This window comes from Anser anser, assembly GCF_964211835.1.
Source record: "Anser anser genome assembly, chromosome: 2".
Classification (NCBI taxonomy): Eukaryota; Metazoa; Chordata; class Aves; order Anseriformes; family Anatidae; genus Anser; species Anser anser.
Genome location: NC_139721.1, coordinates 32,087,783 through 32,107,897, shown reverse-complemented (window position 1 = coordinate 32,107,897; position 20,115 = coordinate 32,087,783). Strand labels below are relative to the sequence as shown.

The 20,115-nt window shown below is 36.5% G+C and overlaps 1 protein-coding gene across 11 annotated transcripts in view; it reads right to left on the bottom strand.

The window, feature by feature from the left end:
- Positions 1 to 20,115, bottom strand: part of LOC310894120 (uncharacterized protein) — a 150,986-nt gene that overhangs the window by 125,219 nt on the left and 5,652 nt on the right. For 5 of the 11 annotated variants that reach the window (XR_014579573.1, XR_014579575.1, XR_014579577.1 and 2 more), the window contains exon 2: positions 14,096 to 14,148. The exons of 4 other annotated variants lie outside the window; for them this stretch is intronic. Coding sequence is in view for 1 of the 7 variants with exons in the window: in XM_083823848.1 (XP_083679974.1) it covers positions 711 to 844 (134 nt within the window). In the remaining 6 variants the exon portion in view is untranslated. Of the gene's footprint in view, positions 1 to 710; positions 3,678 to 14,095; positions 14,149 to 20,115 lie in introns of those variants that run through there. 2 more of the 11 variants (XR_014579581.1, XM_083823848.1) reach the window with 2 other exon arrangements.

Genomic DNA, 20,115 nt, shown 5'->3' with positions numbered 1-20,115 from the left:
GCAGTAAGTACAGTATCTGCTTTTATTTCTATGTTGGCATGACATAGTGCACCATAGTCTTATATCTTGAGTACATTTTCTGTCCTTAACAATTCTAGCTCGTGACCAGTTCCTAGAACGTATATTCTAGTAACAAGAAAAGTGTCCAGAAGCACAGAGCAATATGAAAGTTGTAAATTCTAGCTAGCACAGATGCAGAAGTATTATCAAAGACCAATTTAAGCATGTTGTTATATTTTGTTTTAATATTACTGTCTCACAAATAAATATTTTTATATCTGAAAATTAACTAACATCACTAAGGTAATACCCAACTAGCAATAAGAACTTTACAGGTTAACTTAATCCAGTGTAAAGTGATTTGAGACCAGAATATTCCTCAGGAGGATTTCTACAATGATTATTTGAACAGAACAGAAAAATAAAACAAAACAAAAAAAATATAAAAATAAAGAATTCATTTCTAAATCATTCCCAACAGAATTTCTGACTGTGAATGATGGAGAATATCAAGCAATAATAACTAAACTTCTATGAAGCAAAAAATAAAACTGCTTTTCTATGGCTTTCTTACCTGATCTGAGAAGATTCCCATTCATAATTGAAAGATTTATTTATTCAGAACTGAATATGTAAAAACCCTTCAGAGCAGAGTGAAAATGCCCTACAGGCCTCAGATCTCTCCTTTTTTGTTTCCATCACTCACTTACCTATAAAAATACTCCACGTTGATCTGTTTATTCCCACATGGAACTGACCAGGAATACAGTGAATCCACTTTTTTTTTTTTTTTTTTTTTCCCTAGGTTATCCTGCATATTGCTTCCTATTTGGATCAGGCACATTTTTATTTAGGACTCTATACCTTATTCGCATCTGTCAACAAAAAGTGCACATCGCAGTCACACACGAAGGCACAAGTCACAAAACTCACAGAAAAAAATAAAAGAAATGATATTTATATGTCATTTTGATAGTCAAGGGAGAAGTGTCCCAGTCCCTGTTTCTTAAAATAATACTTCATACAGGTGTCAACTCTGTATTTCAGTGGAGTTTTGAAAAGAAAAAAAGTTGTCATTTATGGAAGTTGCTTCCTGCTACTGGAATAAAATGATCTCCTTTAAATCACAGTTCAGGACATCCATACCTTTCTTCCATGAAAACCACTCTTACATGTAGGAAAATTGGAAAAAAAAAAAAAACAGTTATATTAACCTGCTGTCAACCTATCTGATTTACACAAATAACACACACAAACTCTCTTGTGGTCATCTATTCCTATTAAAAAAAAAAAAAAAAAAAAAAAAGGCATTTACCAGATCTTTGGGAAACAATTTGAAACAGAAAAAATGACTACTCTTGCCACCACTAGTAATGATGAGCTGATAAACAACCTCTCCATATTGTCTTAACTCAGGCATATCTAACAGAGATGAAGAAGACTCTAATTGGGGCATTAATTCCACACCACACTGCAGTTGCAATGCGGCCTCCCTTTCCCTGACAGGTGCAATACATGGGTGCAAATTTCTTGGCATCAGCAATCTACCCCTTTGCATTTACATTGCTAAGCAATATCATTACTTTGATTGACTTACATACAGTGCTACACTTTCACCTCTTAGGTATGGAAAGAAAAGATTGATTCCGATTTCAGTACCACAGTTTTACATAGATGCAGTCCCAATGAATTAAGTGCACTTACTCCTAATTTATAGTCGTGGAAGAAAAATAATTTTCTTGATTACCCTCCTATTTAGAAAGCTCTAACTCTTTTGAATAGAATAAAGTTACACTGGTCTAAAACTCACATGACAGTTAGGGGCATAGTTACATGTATTTTTCCACAAGAAGATGGCAGCTGTCCTCAAAGTGTAATGTGAGTCAACTAGGAAAAGGTGATTGACTGATGCTGAGGTTAATTGCTTGTTGGCATGCTAGAAAGCCTATGCTAACAAGTGCTGCTTATAACTAACAAGTGCCAATTATTTCCTTATATTCTAGTACACATTATATTATGCTAGGCACTATCCAAACATCCAGAAAGATCCAGGCAGCTTTGTCCTGATCTGATGAGTTAATGATTTAAGAAAAGTATGCTAGCTACTGACAAAAATGGTTCAGTGCACATTGCTAATCACAAATGTAGAAATCTTTGTACTATATGATGATACAGAAATACTTTTGTAAAGTTATCAATGCACTGAATGTATATCCACAATTAAAATGTGTCTGATCATAAACTTTGTTTTCTATATTGCCAAACAAAATCTCATGTTAGCAAATAGTCTTTATTATACTATTTTTAGAGGCCAGTGAAACCTTTAAAAATGCTGATATTTTAATTCTTTTTACATATCTGTGTGTGAAAGAAAAGAAAAAAAATCTATATATAATTGGTAACCAGTGTACCTATGAGCCTGACAAAATTTCCCACCTAATAGGTAGATATTTATGTAAAATATCACCTAATATTTCTATAATGCATTCACCTTGCTTGAAAATATGCTGACAGAACTAGAATGCATAACATCATCCATTGTTAAATTGATCTTAAATTCATAATTTTGTTCCTGAAGCATCAGTAAATACCAATTTTAATTGCATTAATAAAATGTGAATTATGAAATAAGAATTGCACTGACTAATACAGATTTTCACTATGATAATAATGATTTAAAATAAGATTAAAAAGTAACAGCTCCTAAAGAAAGTGAGTGTACCGAAAATAATAATGCAAAGCCAGCCTGCGACCCACCTTAGACAAGTCATCCACCCTGGGTCGATGGGAACAAAACAAACAGAAGTTGACCTAAGCAGTGTTTCAGGCTTTCTGTGCAAGAAATCTGGGTAAAACTGTGTGCCTTATCCTTGCTTAATTTCAAAATAAATGTATGTAATGACATCACTACATAGCACAAAGTTGAAAACCTTTGTAAATGCATTAATATCGAAAGTCAGGAATTATAACAACATCCTTGTCTTTTCTAATTGTGAAGACAGAGACTATGTCCAATATGTTGAAAAAGGTAAAAAGTCCTCAGCTGCAGTTTGATCTCTCCTAGTGCTCTCATAGTACAGCGAGTATTTCAGCACACCACTGTCCCTAGAACTCCAAATAATGCAACAGAACTTCCCTAACCACGGTGCTTGGTCAGCAGGCACAAGCAGTCAGAACAGGACAGGGTGAGGTGACCCCCATCATGAATGAAAATATTTAAGAAATTTTTAAAATGTTGAAATTGTATTTGCATATAGCATCAGTATTCCTAGAATGTTTTAGAATAGATATGTACATTTTTGTACCCATCAAACAATAAAAGATAACTCCTCTAGGCAATTTGCAAACTATAGTTTCATCTAGATATATGTCAGTGTAAATCAGGAACCTTCAGTTCTCAGTTTTTCTAAACAAGTATGCCATAATCTTTCCTAGACCTGTTTCCGTCAGACCCTCATAAATCTCCCACATTGCTCTGTCTCTTCAGAATGCAGTCAAATTCACAAATATTTTAAAGGTATAGTGAAATACACATATAGCAAGTCTATCATCCTAGTAGGCGTTAGTAATTTCCTTCATCTGCAGTATATATTTCATTTTAACACATCTTTAATAGACACCAACTAATCATGTTTAAAGGCTAGCTCTTTATTATTGCCCTTTATCCATAAACTGCTCTTTTTGCTGACCTTAATATATAAGGTGAAGATAGGCAATTGTTCCATATAAACACTTACATATATGATTTTGATTTTAGGGTATGTAAGGTAGAATTAGTTTGGCAGGACATAGCTAGTATTTTCTTAATTTTCAAGTGCCATTGTTGAATATATTTGTTTGTTCTAAAACATCTAATATTCTCAGAAATTCCAATGACCCTAAAATATAATGCCTTCATTTTTTTTCTATATCCTGTGTTCGATAAAAGAATAAAAACACAGTGACATTTATAATTTTAGATCTTTTAAGACTAAAGTCCTATGTGAAATTTATAATATAAAAATTCCCTTTTCCTGGATTTACAGTTTTGTATTTATTGAATGCATTCACAGGCTCCCTTAGGATGTGAAATGTATGGAAATATATGTGCATTACTAAAGAAAGAACTAAATTTATTCTTTCTCCACATCATGCTCTTCTTTGCAGTAGAGGTTTTTAATTCAACACAGAGCTAGAATGAGATGGAGCCAATTTCCTGGTCTATATGTGTGACAAATGCTAAAAGTGGCACAGGATTAACAAATTAGTTGATGTATATATCTTTAAAGATTTTTTTCACTGTATCCCAAATCAAAATGCATGCTTTATTTGAAATGAAGATTTCTTTAGAGTTAAGTATTAAACAAGACTCTTATATATTCCTGCAATTTTAAAAGGGAGTGATGGCACATATCAAAACTAAAGAACAGCAACCTGAAAAATTGTGTATGAAGGTTTTTATAGTACACCATTCTCATAATAACAACTTTTAGTGCTATAAATTGCATGCTTAGTGATTAAAAACAATATTTTAATCAGAAATTTTCTATGGAAAAAAAATTATTTCAGTACATGTGTATTTCTCTTACACATGAATATTAAGTGTATTCACTACCAAAATATGGAATTCTATTCTGTTAAGCCATGTGTCAGATAGGAGCTTTTTTTAAAGTGAGTATGGAGAGGTCTACAGTAGAGACATGTGTGTCATTATAGAAAGGTTTCTTTATGATGGTTTGAAATAAAAAGTATGGAACTTGACCTTTTTAGCTGACATAGTAATCACCTACTTGATGTAATCCAGATATCTAACACCAAACAATAAAAACATCTGTGACAACAAAACCATGTAAAGCTTGGGGAATTATTTAATTTAAAAAAAAAAAAAAAATGATAGCAATATTTAATAATCAGATAAGCCTGAACTGGTTCTTCTTACACAAAAACTTTTGTGCTTTGCAAATGCTAGTTTTAAAGGGCTATTAAGTTAGACGTGAAAGCTTTTTCAGCTTTCATGCATATGTTTTGGAGTTACCTCATTCATTCTGCTTTTAGGACCTTGTCATAGTCCACCTGTTTTGCTTTTGCTTAACTTACATCAAAATAATAGCTTTATTTAGAGGGGAAAAAAAAAAAAAAAACCTACATTCATACTAACTGTACCAAAACATGATAATATGCTTAAAATTCAAGAGGAGCCATATTCAGGTTGCATGTCTCAGTCACCCAATCTCCCTTTCACATATCTGTTCATGTTGACAGACTATGTCATAATACATCAACAGAAAGATCAGCATAGAAGAACAAAAATTCATCGCCTGACAGCAAGAGGAAAACTGATTTCTACTATTAAATTAGTAAAAAATATACCAATACTTCACTACCAATAAGGACACTACAGCTAAAAGCATTCATCCTATTACAATTCTGAATGAGCATTGGGATTTTTTTTTTCAATAATCTTCAAACACAAAAAAGGGGGGTGTTTATGGTGTGCACAAGGATATCTACATTTTTGCAACTTAAGGAATCGAACTATGCCATTCCGTTTTGGTTTTGTTACTGCTTTAAATATTAGTTCTAAATACTCATTCAATTAAAGAGCACTGAACACTGTTTTTGCAGTGTTCATTTCTGACAGAGGCTCTTTCTTCTGAGGTCAGGGAGATAATGTGGAAAATGCTCTGTATCAATAGAGTGCATCAGATTCTTTATAGCTGAGAATTTCTACCCATGTAAAAAGTACCCTGACTCCTCATTGCTAGATATAATTTTAATACACTGCATTGAGTAATGGTGTTTCACTAGGAATTTAACAATACCTGGAATAAATAATGTCTTTTGCAGCCTGGGGCAACATCTGCCACTTATGCATTAATTCTGCCCCCGTTTGAACACTCTACAACATATGCACTTCTCTTTTGTCTGTTTTCCTAGAGTTGTGTTATTCCCAAATATTGACATCATCTACTTTTATCAACACTAACTGCTCTGAAGCTTCCTAGTCTCATGCTCAGCTCTATTTCTTTCTATTGATTATCTTCCTCACTCCAGCAGGTAGCTAGCCAGCGAGGCTGTCCTGAGAAATAGCTTCCAATGACTTTATACGCACAATTTACACGGAATTGTTTAAAGAAGATATTAGCCTCAATACAAATCAGTGAACCTCATTTAGTCAATACTGCACAATTCAGCTGTTGGCACCCTGTCACATGTTAGTCTTTAAAGTCAACTACCATACCCAATCTGCACATTAGCCATAGTATTTAGTTTCATATTAAAATGAGGCTAGTTTTTCACTTTTCTTTTTGAAATCTATTCAATATACTTTTACATCACCTCATTGAACCATATGATAGTAATATAATTTTAAGTATAAAAACCTGAGATTAAATGCTTGATTTTTGACAGTGTCCTTAAATATAATAAATTCAAAGGGAAATACTGTTAAGTTAAAATGGAGTGTTTTTCATTAAGTCCAATCAAATGGTAGACAACAAAGGATCTTTTATTTGAGAATATGAAGTGAAAATGAAAACCAGAAAACCTTTACTAAGAAAAGGTCTAGCTAAATTATGTTGGAAGGAGGTCTCCAGATTGAACCTGGGTGTTTCTTTTGCTAAAAATGAATTAAACTAAGATGCACTATGGGAGAATAGCTAACAAAGAAGGAAAACCTAGCGCTTTATAAAGATGAAAACAAGGCCTAAATACAGTTAAGTTAGAATAAAAACTACAAAGAGAGATCAAATATTAAAAAAAAAAAAAACCCTACTGTAGCACCTAAACTATTCTTTTATTATCTGAACAAGGAAATTTGGGGAATGTTTTTTACCCCTTTTGCATTCCACAGCAGTGGTCTAAAACCCCCACTGGACATTTATGCAAAAATAACCTTTTACTTTTAGCCCAACAGACTATGATCTAGTCTATGATTTAGACTACATCTAAAAGTAAGATAGAAGAAAAACAAAGTATATGTGCTTATACTTGAATCTGTTACTTGAGAAATGAAATAGCTTTTCTGTTGTTTTCAAACTGTATCAGACTCATATGTTTTAGTGTATTTTAACATATCCGTGACATTTCTACTACAATTTCTATATTCATCCTTAGGCAGCTGGATGAAAATACGTATTACTTCTAATTTTTGGAATAAAAAATATTTGGTTTTGCTGTATTTGGCAAGGAAATGTTTGCACCTTTCCTGTAATGTTTAGCTCTTACGAAGCAAAAATGCATGGATGACCTACAAGAATTCATGTCTATTATATTTTCCAGGAGGCAAGAAAGAGGCCTGGGATTAAAAAGATTGGAGAAAAAAAAAAAAAAAAACTGCTTTATAATATATGACTGATATTTCAGAAAGTGCAAATGGAAAAATGAAGAATCCTTTTTTAAGTCCTGATGAGCAATCGCCTGGACTTACTGATTCACATCTACATGCTTTTAAGGGAAGGCAAAAATTTTGTAACTAGGTAGCCCCTGGGAATTTTGATATTTGCCAATATGCTTTATTCTAAATGTTGAGAATTTGAATTGAAGAATAAAAGCATTTTGCATGACCTGTGCTTCCTGCTCTTTTCCCTTTAAAGCTCTGTGAGTGGTAGCTGAGGTGCTGAACCCCAGGTAGAAGACAGATGCTGAAAGATGACCAGTCTCGCCTTCCTAGTACTTCTTCATATGCACGCACACACACGCTCTCTCTTCTATACATGTTTATTGCAACCTGCCGCTCGTAGAAAAGCCTTTTCCCTTCTCTTAGGTTCTGCAAGGAACATTTCAGAAACCAAAGGAAAAAAAAATGCAGTGAGGACAGAAATAGCTGCATATTCAGGCAGCAGAAAGACAGGTGTGGTATGGGAATTCATAGTGTTTGTGTCTGCTGCTGTGTATTTGCTGCTGAGGGGTTTTGAAGGCTATTTTCCATGGGTATAAATATGTTTAGTATAACTGACATTGGAAAGAGAGATCTACTTTGTCTATTTACTTGGGTAGATCTTATTTAAACAAAACAAAATTTAAAAAAAAAAGAGAGAGAGAGAGAAAGCTGTGCTGTTCTTCAACTGCTGTCTTCTGTGCATGTATCTGTCCATTAACTGTTATTCTCTTGCAATTATATTTGTAATTTACTAAAGTTGATGCAAATTCTTTCACCTATTTATTATATAAATTATTTTACATCTTGGGAAATCTATAAAATGTTTACATGCATTCAGTGCTTAAATATGCAGTAATAGTTTTACTGTAACATTTCCTTTAAAAAGATAATGTGAATTGGAGAAAAGTATGTTAGCAATTAATTCAATCATGACTTATAAGAATTGCTAGTTAGAATTATAGTTTGAAATATTTCTAATTTTAAGATTAATTCTAAAAATCCCAGTATTTTAAAATTAACTCCATGTTATATAATAATATATAATAAATATTGTGGACAAGCAAGTTAGTGATATAGTAAGTGCATGATAAGCAATACAGCATTTTTAGGAAAGTATAGCATGTACAGTGAAACATCATATACATTCAAAAAGTTTACAAAGTCAGGTTCTCATAGTTGTTTTCTTAAGGAAATAAAAATATCTTTAATCATTATTACCCATGTCTGATTTCATCAAGACAGAAAAAGCAAAACAACAACAACAACAACAACAATTGGTCATCCTATTTATGATCATTATTAAGGATACATGCATTTACTATGTGCTTAAGTTCAGCTGTACTGATCACCTTTTCCATAGTCTTAAAATGGTCATGAGCTTGAGCAAACCCTAGGAAGTAGACTGGTAATATTTAATACTGAGGAGAAAAGACAACTTTTCTAGTTGAAGTTTGAACTTATTTGTAGCTTGAACAAATGTATTACTTTGTTTATTTTAATGCAGATATTTGTACTTTCAGATCTGAGGATTTATTTAAAATATGTCCTTAGAACACACAAAGTTGCACATGAATAATTTACAGTCAACTTTCCCTAGTTATTTATATTGAAAATATACTATTAAAAATACCTACCAGGAAAGAAAAAAAAAAAAAAAAAAAAAAAAGATGAATTAAATAACATTGTCTTCTCCCCAAAAACATCATTATTAAAATATGAACGTGTTATTTTATCAGTAGCCATTGTTAGTTCCTCCACTTGATTAGCTTTTGATTAATGCTCATAAATTTAAATTCAGATATATTCAGCCTCTGATTTTTAGACAGATGTCAGTCAACATTAGTGTATCAATTTTTCATCAGAAAATAGAGAGGCATGTTAAAAGTACTTTAACAAACATGTAGTCTCTGCATGAGACCATGTTATCAAATGCTAATTATTTCCTTAAGAAAAGCATTTATTGAGGGAAAAAAAAAAATGTTTACAGAGCATGTGAATCTCAGTTGGACAGAAAGCTTCCTGCTTTTCTTCCTGCTTTCCTTCTTTCTGTCTTATAACTGTTTGTTCAGTATGCAAAAATATTATAAAACTGCTAATGATAATTTAATTAAAGATATTACCCTGGCATGACTAGCTTGGGATAAATATCCCAAGTATTCAGGAACAAATGGTTGTGTGCCTACTCTTGTTGTATAGCTTATGTGTAGCATGTTTTATGCATGTGTGTGTGTGTCCGTGAGAGAGTTGATGTGAATGTTTGCATCTACCTAACTTCATAACCACTGTTTGTGTAGGTAGTAGCCTCAAGACAAAAGTATGAATGAGGTCTGAGGGTAGAAAGGAACAGCACTGCCTTCTGGAAGAGACCAACTTGGTAAAAGTCCTGCTGTATTTGGGAGGTGAGGGGGCATCACAAGTGGCTCTGCTAGAAAGGTCCAACACTGCAGCCCACTACAGCCACTCATAGTTAGCAAGTGTGAATTAAAGAAAAGTTTTAGCTATATAGTGCTTAAAGTCCTTTGAGACGTATTAAAGGAATCACAGCCCCACAAATCTGGTTTAGTAATAAACTTTGGGGGTTTGTAAATCTTCTGGGGTTTACAGTTAAAAGGCAAGCCTGATGCACCATTTCACTGGAAATCTAAAGATAACTCTAAAATGATGCTCAACTGGTGTAATGTGTTGTTTTGTGCTCACAATATGAGATGGAATTTAACTCAAAAAAAAAAAAAAAAAAAAAAAAGCCTGTGAAGATTTTTGAGGGAGGTTTATCTAGCTTCCACCTAATTCAAAAATTAGTCTTTGCTGTCTTCATCAGTCCTTGAATCAAAGTTCCAAATCAGAATCTATTATTTTCTTACCAATGTTAAGCAGCATTAAGTAGAGTCAAAGGCTTTTATTTATGTTATGGAACTGATCCTACTATTTTCACACCAGAAAAAACACTCTTTGGAGTCAAAAGTAATTTACGCAATTTATCTTAGTATATACAAAGCTTAAAGACTGCAAGCAGTAACGCAAACTCAATATTTGCCATATTTCTACAAAGAAAAAAAAAGAAAAAGAAAAAGAAAAAGAAAAAGAAAAAGAAAAAGAAAAAGAAAAAGAGAAAGAAAAAGAGAAAGAAAAAGAGAAAGAGAAAGGGAAAGGGAAAGGGAAAGGGAAAGGGAAAGGGAAAGGGAAAGGGAAAGGGAAAGGGAAAGGGAAAGGGAAAGGGAAAGGGAAAGGGAAAGGGAAAGGGAAAGGGAAAGGGAAAGGGAAAGGGAAAGGGAAAGGGAAAGGGAAAGGGAAAGGGAAAGGGAAAGGGAAAGGGAAAGGGAAAGGAAAGAAAAAAGAAAAGAAAAGAAAAGAAAAGAAAAGAAAAGAAAAGAAAAGAAAAGAAAAGAAAAGAAAAGAAAAGAAAAGAAAAGAAAAGAAAAGAAAAGAAAAGAAAAGAAAAGAAAAGAAAAGAAAAGAAAAGAAAAGAAAAGAAAAGAAAAGAAAAGAAAAGAAAAGAAAAGAAAAGAAAAGAAAAGAAAAGAAAAGAAAAGAAAAGAAAAGAAAAGAAAAGAAAAGAAAAGAAAAGAAAAGAAAAGAAAAGAAAAGAAAAGAAAAGAAAAGAAGAAGAGTAAACTTTCATTTTTCAGCATTACTGAATACTTCTCGTTATATTAGATTTCACTGCATTTCAGAAACATTAGAACAGAACACAACTTGCGGTGTCTGTGCTCCTTCGTGCTGTCTCTCTCTCTCTCTCTCTCTTTCTTTCTCCCTCTCCCTATACCATTTTGATTTAATATTTTCTGGAGCCTATTTAGTTTATAAATAACCTTAAACTGTTGAACTGTTCACTAGTTTATTTGAACAGGGGACAATGTTATTGAAACAAATCTAGTTAACAAGATAATTAGCTTTTGCAATATTCCTCGGAAGGCTGGAAGCCAGCAGTTCATCATGACACTATACAAATAGCAGTACATAATGTTAAGCCTATGCTTAAGAGTGGTTCTATCAAAACTGATTGTTCACATTACCAGCAAAGGTATTGTTTTTAAAAAGTATCCAACGACCACCTAAAACTGATTAATTCACAAGAAGCAGAAGGATGAAAATATTTTCCAATATTAACCCAGTGTTAAATCACAGGTTACTGCTGATGTTGAAAAGATGAGGCTGGAACCAAGAAAATCCTTTTCCTTGCTTCCACAAAAGGTTTTGGGCCTAATTATTTTTAAGTATAATCCAGCCAACATCTTCTCATGCTTAGCTGCACTGAGTGACACTATTTGTGATGCCCAGTCTGCTGAAACTGAGCAGGTTGCTGTCAGTTTAAAAATGACTATAATAAAAGTGACCATGAAGATGGATCTTGTGATTTTGCGTTTCTAATCAGTCATCTGTGAAGAACACTTTTGCTTTGATTCAGCAGACTGGTGACAGCCATGATTGATAGTGCATGAGGATGAAAAAAGGTTATTAACTGTCTTCCTATTAAACTCAATGTATTACCCCTCTAGGTGCATCTCATACTTTAAGTTAAAGTACTTACTCAGGTAAGGTCAAGAATGAACTCTATAAACACAGTATCCATCCTGTTGTAGACAAATCAGGAACTCCAATGTTAAATTTTGAAAGTTCAGCATTAAACCGTATCTGAATCTTGCTACCTTAATTACTGTGCCAGAACCAAAAAATGAGCACACCTTTATGCATCTAAATAGATAGTCATAGACAAATAGTTCTGTGTGAAAAGGGGACAGATATTGTCCCTGTATGTTAGTGCATACACACACACACAGAGGTATGTGTCATTTTTTGCAATATTCCCAAAATAAAAGTTTGAATAACATTATGCTAACAAAAGAAATGTGAAATGGGGATATGAAGTAGCTGTGCAACTAAAGTGTAAAACTTACACAGAAAACAGCATTTTACCTATCGGCAGTTAACTTTGATATTAACTGGATCAGGTGGGATTTTATAATTTACAAAGGCTTCAAAATAAAATAAAATCAAAATGGTTTAACATAAGTGTAAAAATATGCATTTGTTGCCTTATAACACATTTTATTTTTATTTTTTTATTTCTTTTTACCGATGTGTATCGTATCAGTCAGCAGTTATAACTATCTACTGAAAAAGACAGAGGAAAATGGTACATCTATTTAGTTTTAAAATAATTATTTGGTGGAAATACTGATTCATAGGGTTTTTCTGATTTCTAAGGATGTCTCTGTGAAGAGATGATTTTAAAGCATTTTAAGGATAAGAGTGGAACATGTTTCCTGTCTTCGTTATTATACTGACACCAGAAATGAACGGAACGAGAAAAGTGGTACACATTTTGTTTGCAGATTAGCATCATTTTAGATCTATAAGTGTATTTTGGTAGTAAATATTGAGTAAATATATATGAACTATTTTTTACAATTAGATGTTTTACAAATAGTGTCAGTGTCATTTTAAACTTTTAAACTGATTTTACCTTTATGAATAAATTTCAGGTCCTCTTTGAATTTGTTTATGCACACTTTACATTACAATAATTTTCTGTTGAAAATTAGTAGACCAAAAGATGAAAAATCCAATGACTCTAACTACAGTGTGCACATTGTCGTCTGAAAGAATGATGCACCCTTGTTTAAAATATGCTCTTTGCACATTATATACCCAATCTCCCCAGAAATACATCTATTTAATATTTGTCTTTCAAAGTATTACAACATACTTTTAAATTTAGATTGATAATAGTCCTTCATTTCCTTTTTGAAATTAAATTAAAAAAAAAAATCTGCACTCATTTAGAATCAGACACATTTTAGAGGGAAAAAAGAGCATTATTCCAAGCTAGACCATTTCAGAAAAGAAGGATGAAGAATTTCTCTATCTTGACTATTCTGTCCTATACTTTCACATATGAAGTCTGCAACATAAATATATATTTCAATTTTTTTAAGCTGCTGTTGAATTTCAGTTGTCCCTTTTATTTTTTAATAAAATTTTAAAAGGCATTCATAGTGAGTTAAAAAGAATACAGAATAAATATAATCTACCTAATGCAATGATGTTATCTCAAAAGAAATGTTAAGCAATCCTCTGGAAGATCTTTATTTCTAGAAAGTGTGCCTTTCAGGTGTGGACTTGGGAATAGGCACCAATTTTCCCTTCAGTAACATTTCTGCTTTATAATAAATTGCAATCCTGTTGTAGCCCCGTGTGGATTTACAACTGGCAGGCTTTCTCTCTGACAATTTGGGGTCACTGTGGATATAGGTGAGCAATAATTTCAGGGGTGATGGGGATATTGACAGAATTTAACAGTCTAAGTTCCTGGGCAAATATTTGTAAAATGGACACTTCTACATTGGCTTTTTAGTTAATAAGACTTTTGGATTATATCGTTTGCCTTGTTTGTGGATTGTATTTTTTCTGAAAGCATCTCAGATACTCATTTCCGTTTATGCTTGTATCAGTACTGCGAAACGTTTAAAGTCAAAGCTATCATTCCTCCCTGAAGCACGTTTAAGCAAAGCAGAAAGTTATGGCTATTAGAGGCTTAGTTCAAAAACTACACGGCATGCTTTTAGCAAACTGGTATGATATGAGCTATGTGTCAACAGCTGGGAACATCTTTTGTTTTGGGTAGCCTTGCTGGTGTCTGGAACAGGTGAAGCCACTGTATCAGACTTCACACCAGATAGAGGCCCTGACAGTAGCAAGAGTTTCTGACAAGGTGCCAGATCTATGGTTACTCACTCAAGAAGGGACTGGCAGGATTGGGCCCATTCTGTTCACTTTGTATGTGTAACCTATAGGGAAAAAGGAAAACTTAACTCCAGCCATACGCAAAACAGTGAAAATGTTTCAGTTGACATGGATGAAATTAACAAAGTAGATTTCTTCCTTTTAAAAGGAATTGTCACAAGAACAAAACAGAAGAAACCAAGTAATGAAACAAAGAAAAGGGTAGGAACATTTAACCTGGAACAATCATTCCCTTGGATTAAGGATTATTTAAAACCCAGTGCGGGCCTGAAACATCAACTCTAGCGGTATCCTTTGAAATGCTTTTTATTTATTTATTTATTTATTTATTTATTTATTATTCCAGCATTCACTACACACACAGAAAACAAATCCTGGAATAAACTGCAGGCTAAGTGCATGTGGCCCAACTAGGACCATACAAAGGCGACACATATAGCATGTGTTACAGCCAGTAGCACAGGAGTGACTTGGCCGGGGGGATCCCTCGGCTAGATCCCACTCCGCAGAGCCAGGATGCAGTAAGGGAAAAGACACCAAAAAAAAAAAAAACAAAAACAAAAAAAAAAAAAACCTAAGCACACCTTCCATCCCCCAGGCAAGGGAGGGCAGGTGAAACTGCAGGCAAAGCTGACCTCTCCCCGCGGGGGGGTGAGGATGCTGCCGTCGCCAGCAGCCCGGGGGAGTTTCGCACCCTCCAGCGCGGAGCTGCTGCGCGGAGTGCGCAACTCCCGGCGCGGAGCCCTCGCACCTGCCGGGCCGGCGGAGAAAGGATGCGGGGGGAATGCGGGGGGTCGGGGGGTGTTGTTGGATGCGAGCCCCGGGGCAGCCCCAGCCGGAGGCGTCGCTGCTCCGTCGCGGCGGGGCCCCCGCGGGTGCGCAGCGGCCGCGGGCGGTCCCCGCGCGGCTGCCCCGTGTTGCCGTAGCGCTGGCTGCGCGGCTCGGGGGCGCTGCCCGGCGGCTGCGGGTGGGAAGCGGGGAGGTTGGGGGGGGGGGGGGGGAGGAAGGAAAAAGGGGGGTTGGAAGAAAGGGGTGGGGGGCGGCAGCGGGAAGCGGCGCTGCCGCTGCGCATCCCCGCGGCCGCAGAGGCTGCGACGGCTCGGCGGGGTTGCGCGCAGCGCGGAGGGCCCCGCAGACGGCCCGCGGTGGGAAGAGCGGGGCTGTGGGGTAATGAATTCCAGCAGAGAACAGGAAAGGAAGCGTTTTTCAGAGATCTGCCGTATTTAACGTTGACCACACTAAAGATGTTATTAGCCGAGGGGGGGCGGGGAGGGCAACGGGGATGTGATAAGGGAAAATAGGTAATGACACATAACCCAAAACAGAAGTTTGAAACCAAGTTACTTCGCGGGAACAGATCCACAAACTCAACTTTTTTTTTTTTTTTTTTTTTTTATAGACTGGGGCAGATGAACTCGGATAGACAGGGAGATAAACTTGTTAAGGAAAGAAATATTCTTAGAGCGACTAGGCAAATAAAATAGCAGAAGAGAAACAGTGAAAGAGATGGGGGTATGGAAATGCAAAGGACATATTCCTATTTAGAAACCCCAAAGGAAATTGTAAAGTAGGAAATGAAAAGGAGGAGGAGAAACATTTCTGTTGTAAATTAGAGGGAATGAAGATTAGCGGGAGAAAAGGGGGAAATAGCTGCAGAAGGTCTAAAATAAAGTACCACTGAAGATCAGCCAATGTTTAAAATATCCCAAGTGAGGAAAGTGAGTGGTGCGCTCATCTCTTCGGTATGGGTGTGTGAGAGGGAAATGAGTAGGGATAATTACTAATATAGCACATGTCTGGAGGAACCAATCCAAAATAAGAGGTAAATTTGGCTGGTGAAGACAGACATGAAAAGGGCTGGAAGAAAACTTAGGCACGCAGAGACCTGAGAGGATAGAAAGAGAATTAGAGGAGGAGGAAAGATCCAAGAGTACGGGGAAACTTAGAGGACCAGTTGGATGGGGAGGAAACGGCTACGGCAGAGATGGGAAGAGAGAATGGAAGTGTGAGAGCGAGAAAAAGGGAAGGGGAGAGATTCAGGAGAGCAAATAAACCTGGGAGAGGGAGAGGGAATGGTGGGAGCGGATGGGAAGAAGGAAGGCAGGAGCAGAAAACCCGAAGGAGAGAGGGAAGGAGGGACAGAGGGAGGGATGTGGGGAGACAAGGAAGGAGACAGAGGGAGGAGACAAGGACTGAAGTCTCCCAGCCTGGGGAAGGTGCAGCACTGAGTGAGAGAGAGCTCACTCTGTGGGTTAGGTTAGATTTCCAGAGCTCTTAGAGCTCATCGACCAGCCCGCTGGAGTCACTATTCAACCCGAGTCCCAAACACACGCCTCACTAACTACTTTACAGCCACTTTCATTGATTTTCTTTATCAAATAAACATAATACCCGTTACAGCAACACTTCCTCTTCGCGCAGCCAGAATGCCACAAGCTCTGATTGCTGCATTTCTCCGGGTCGCTGTTCGCCTCCCTCCACCCCTAAATAAATTGTGTTCTTTCACTTAAACGCTCAAATACATTATTGCTTGCAGAATTTTGCTGTAATCTGGAAAGTACACTGCGAGCTAGGCAAATCGTTTGAATTAGAAGGTAAAGGGTCCCTATCCCCATCGCCCTGGCGTGAAGACACACATTTGTTCCCTCAGTTTCAGGAGTACCTTGTATATTTACATACTTATTTTCTACTAATAAGTGGTAACTTAATTTCAAGGGCGATATTAAAGTGAACGCTCCCGCCTGAAAAATACATAAAAAAAAAAAAACGCAACTTTAGCAGCTGCACCTAAGCTGTCACTTGATTTAAGCATTTCAGCCTCAAAACTCAATTTTATTTTAAAAATTCCCTAAAAGTAGCCCCCTTCAAAAGCTGTTTTTGAACCAGGCTCTTCCATATATGTCAAAGGGCTGTTGAATTATTCATTATTATAATTACTATCATCATTGTCATTATCCCTTTCCATGTGGAAATAATTTTATTATCGTAATTTGATATCTGAAGAATTTCCTGTTAGTCGTTTGATAATCACTTTTTTTTTCTACCGAAAAGTTTTGTTTAGAAATGAGAGGAAAATATTTTAAATGCTTTTATGCTTACTATAGATTTCCGTTTATCTAATCGATTGGAATGCCAATAAATCGATTAAAGGTTTAGTGTTTTACAAACAACCATTTTGTGCTTTTTGATTTTACGTTCAGAATGATTTTAATAAAGCTAATGCCTTCTCTGAGCGTTTGTTCACCCCAAACCTAATATTCCATCATTTCTATTATTTACAGTTGCAATTTAAAATGTTCCTAATGAGCAAAATAAACACAAATAAAAGAAGGAAATAATCTGTATAAATTACTTTGTGCCTGTGGTCAACATATTTAGGCAAAGCCCTTAAAAATCTTGGTGAATTATATGCGATCATACAGTGATTGCGGAATATTAAATTAAACTTAGATAAATCCGCATTGAAGGAGGCAGCACCCAATCCTGAATTTATTTCCCATTTTCTATAACAGCATCACTGCGCTCCTCTCTTTGCAATGACAATGTGCCAAATCTAGGCATTTTGAAAACATTTTCCATATGCTTTAACTGGAGACTGATAGACAAAGAAGAAAAGGAGATGGTCTTTTTTCTCTTGAGGTATATTTCCTTTAACTTTTCCTCCAACCTTTCCTGATCTTCATCATTTATAAACAAAAGTTTTAAAATCATTAGGACTTTTTTTTTTTTGTCTTTCACCTTTTTTTTTTTTTCCTTATCGCGTAATCAATTCCTGAACTGTGGAGCTTCGGTTGCGCTTTAATGCAGGACTATAGAACTATCATTTCTATACCTTGGCGGACAACGTTTTGAGGAGAAAGCATTGAATCATTTAGTTTTCGCTTGCTGCTTTTTGTAATTAAAGGTGGTTTTAATTATACTTTTTTGTAAGTCAGATCAGATGTGCTGCTTGCTTGCTGGAAGGATTTTCTTTTCTTTTAACGGTGCTTTTAATTTATGTGTAGTTTTTACGGATAACACAGAGGTGGTGGCTTTTATTTAGCTGTAAAATCCACACGTTTTCTTTGAAAACTTGGCTCCTTGGGTGAAAATAACTTTTCCTGGTTGCTTTATAATCGCTGTTTGTGGCAGAGGTAGTTTAGCATATTGTCTACACAACAAAGATTCCTGTTTTATTGGCAGTGTGGATTGTTGGATTTAGATATAAATATTTCATAACTTTCTTCTTTCTGCAGTAAGATCGGCAGTTTTACTGGCTTTTTCTCCCTTTTTGTCTGTCTTTCTACCAGAATCGTTTTCTTTCTGAAGTCCCTTTTTGTCCCTTTCCAGGAGAGAATGTAAAATTTTTCCCTTGGATATATCACTGCTGGAAATATGCTCTTGGGCTTTCTGGAGGGGATGGGGGGGGGGGGAGGGGGGGGGAGAGTGGTGGTAAGCGGTCGTTTTCCTTGATTTGCATAAGAGCTAGTGAAGTGCCTGTGAAGTTGGTGAATTGCTATTGTTTGGGGCTAGTCCTGACTGTTTTTGTTTATAAACACTGGGGTGGTTGCCGGGAGGGGAGGGAGGTCAGAGCACTGTCAAAGCGCTGACCTCTGAAAGCCCAGAGGGCGCCTGGCTCCTTCACCCTCTCCTTTCTCTCTCTCCCTCTCCCTTTTTCTTTCCCTTCCCATCCAAGGCCAGGAGCTCAGGTTCAGGGCATTTAATCCCCGCGATCTGCCCAAGAAAGGAGCTGAAAAAGGGCTGTTAAGGCTCCGGAGGAAACGCCGGCAGCAGACTTAGACCTGGAAGGCTTTTATTTATAGTAACGTCCGGGTGCGCGGGTTTGTGCGGCTTCAGCCAAAATAACAACAACAGCAGCAAAAAGCCAATCAGGAACGGCACTATTTAGAACAAAATCTTATCGAGATGTCTGTACTGTATTCGGATACGATTTTTGTCTTAGGTGACTGCTCGTTAGACGCACTTGCAGGAGGTGAATGCCAAATGTGGGACAGCGAGGGTAGAATCATAATGCAATGTATTATTGTTGGTTTATTTCTTTTTCGAACAAAACTTTCTAGGAATCAGAGCGGGGATTTTGTTTTTCTTTTCCTTCCTTCCCCCCCCCCCCCCCCCCCCCCCCAGCCCTTTTTAGTGTGTACCGGAATGTATTTGGCTTGGGGGGGGGGGGGGGGCGGGAGGGGAGGAGGATTAACAATAGATTTGTATACGTGATACCTGCAAAGGAAGAAATAATTAATAGTAGCCAAACGCTTTGGGTTCAGAGTCAATTTCATCTCGGGGAAGAAGGAGAGGGGGAAAAAAAAAGTACAAGAGATTGCTATCAGGTTTAAGTATGTTTTGAAAAGAAGTTGCTGAGTTAAACAAAAATGTTAGTTAACACACTGCCTTTGTCAAATAGCCCCCGGGAGGAGAAGAGACAACAAAAAGGAGAGGAGGTGGGGGCTGGGGATCTGAAAGTGTCTGTAGCTCAGATAAAGGGTCTGTAACACTGAAATCTTGTAATACCTCGTTTCAAACTGAGCTCATCTATAGACTTAGGGAACGCAGTAAAAAGACACGGATCCCCTTTCCCTTGGGCTGGGGTCTGGTGAGAGGAGAAGGTGGGGGAAGGGGACGTTTATTAGGGAATTATGTCGGTTTATTAAAAAGGGGAGCGGCTGTGGCTGTAATTATGCAGATCCTTGTGCCCCTGTGTGTCCGCAGCGCAGATTTAGGGAGTGAAATGAGCTTGGCGGAGAGACGTGGTGTAGCAGAGCCCAGTTTGGACTGGGATTTCTTTGTCTATTAAAGAATGGTCAGTCTCGGGCTTTGGCCCGCACCAGACCTCGCCCAGGCCAATAAGTTTTCCTTGGGGCTGAGGCTGGAGGTGGTGGAAGGACAGAGCAGGCTGTTTATTATTATTATTATTATTATTATTATTATTATTATTATTATTATTATTATTATTATTTCCCCCCCCCCCCTTTGAAACGTAACGTCACTATCAGAGCTTTGTGGTTTCAACAGGA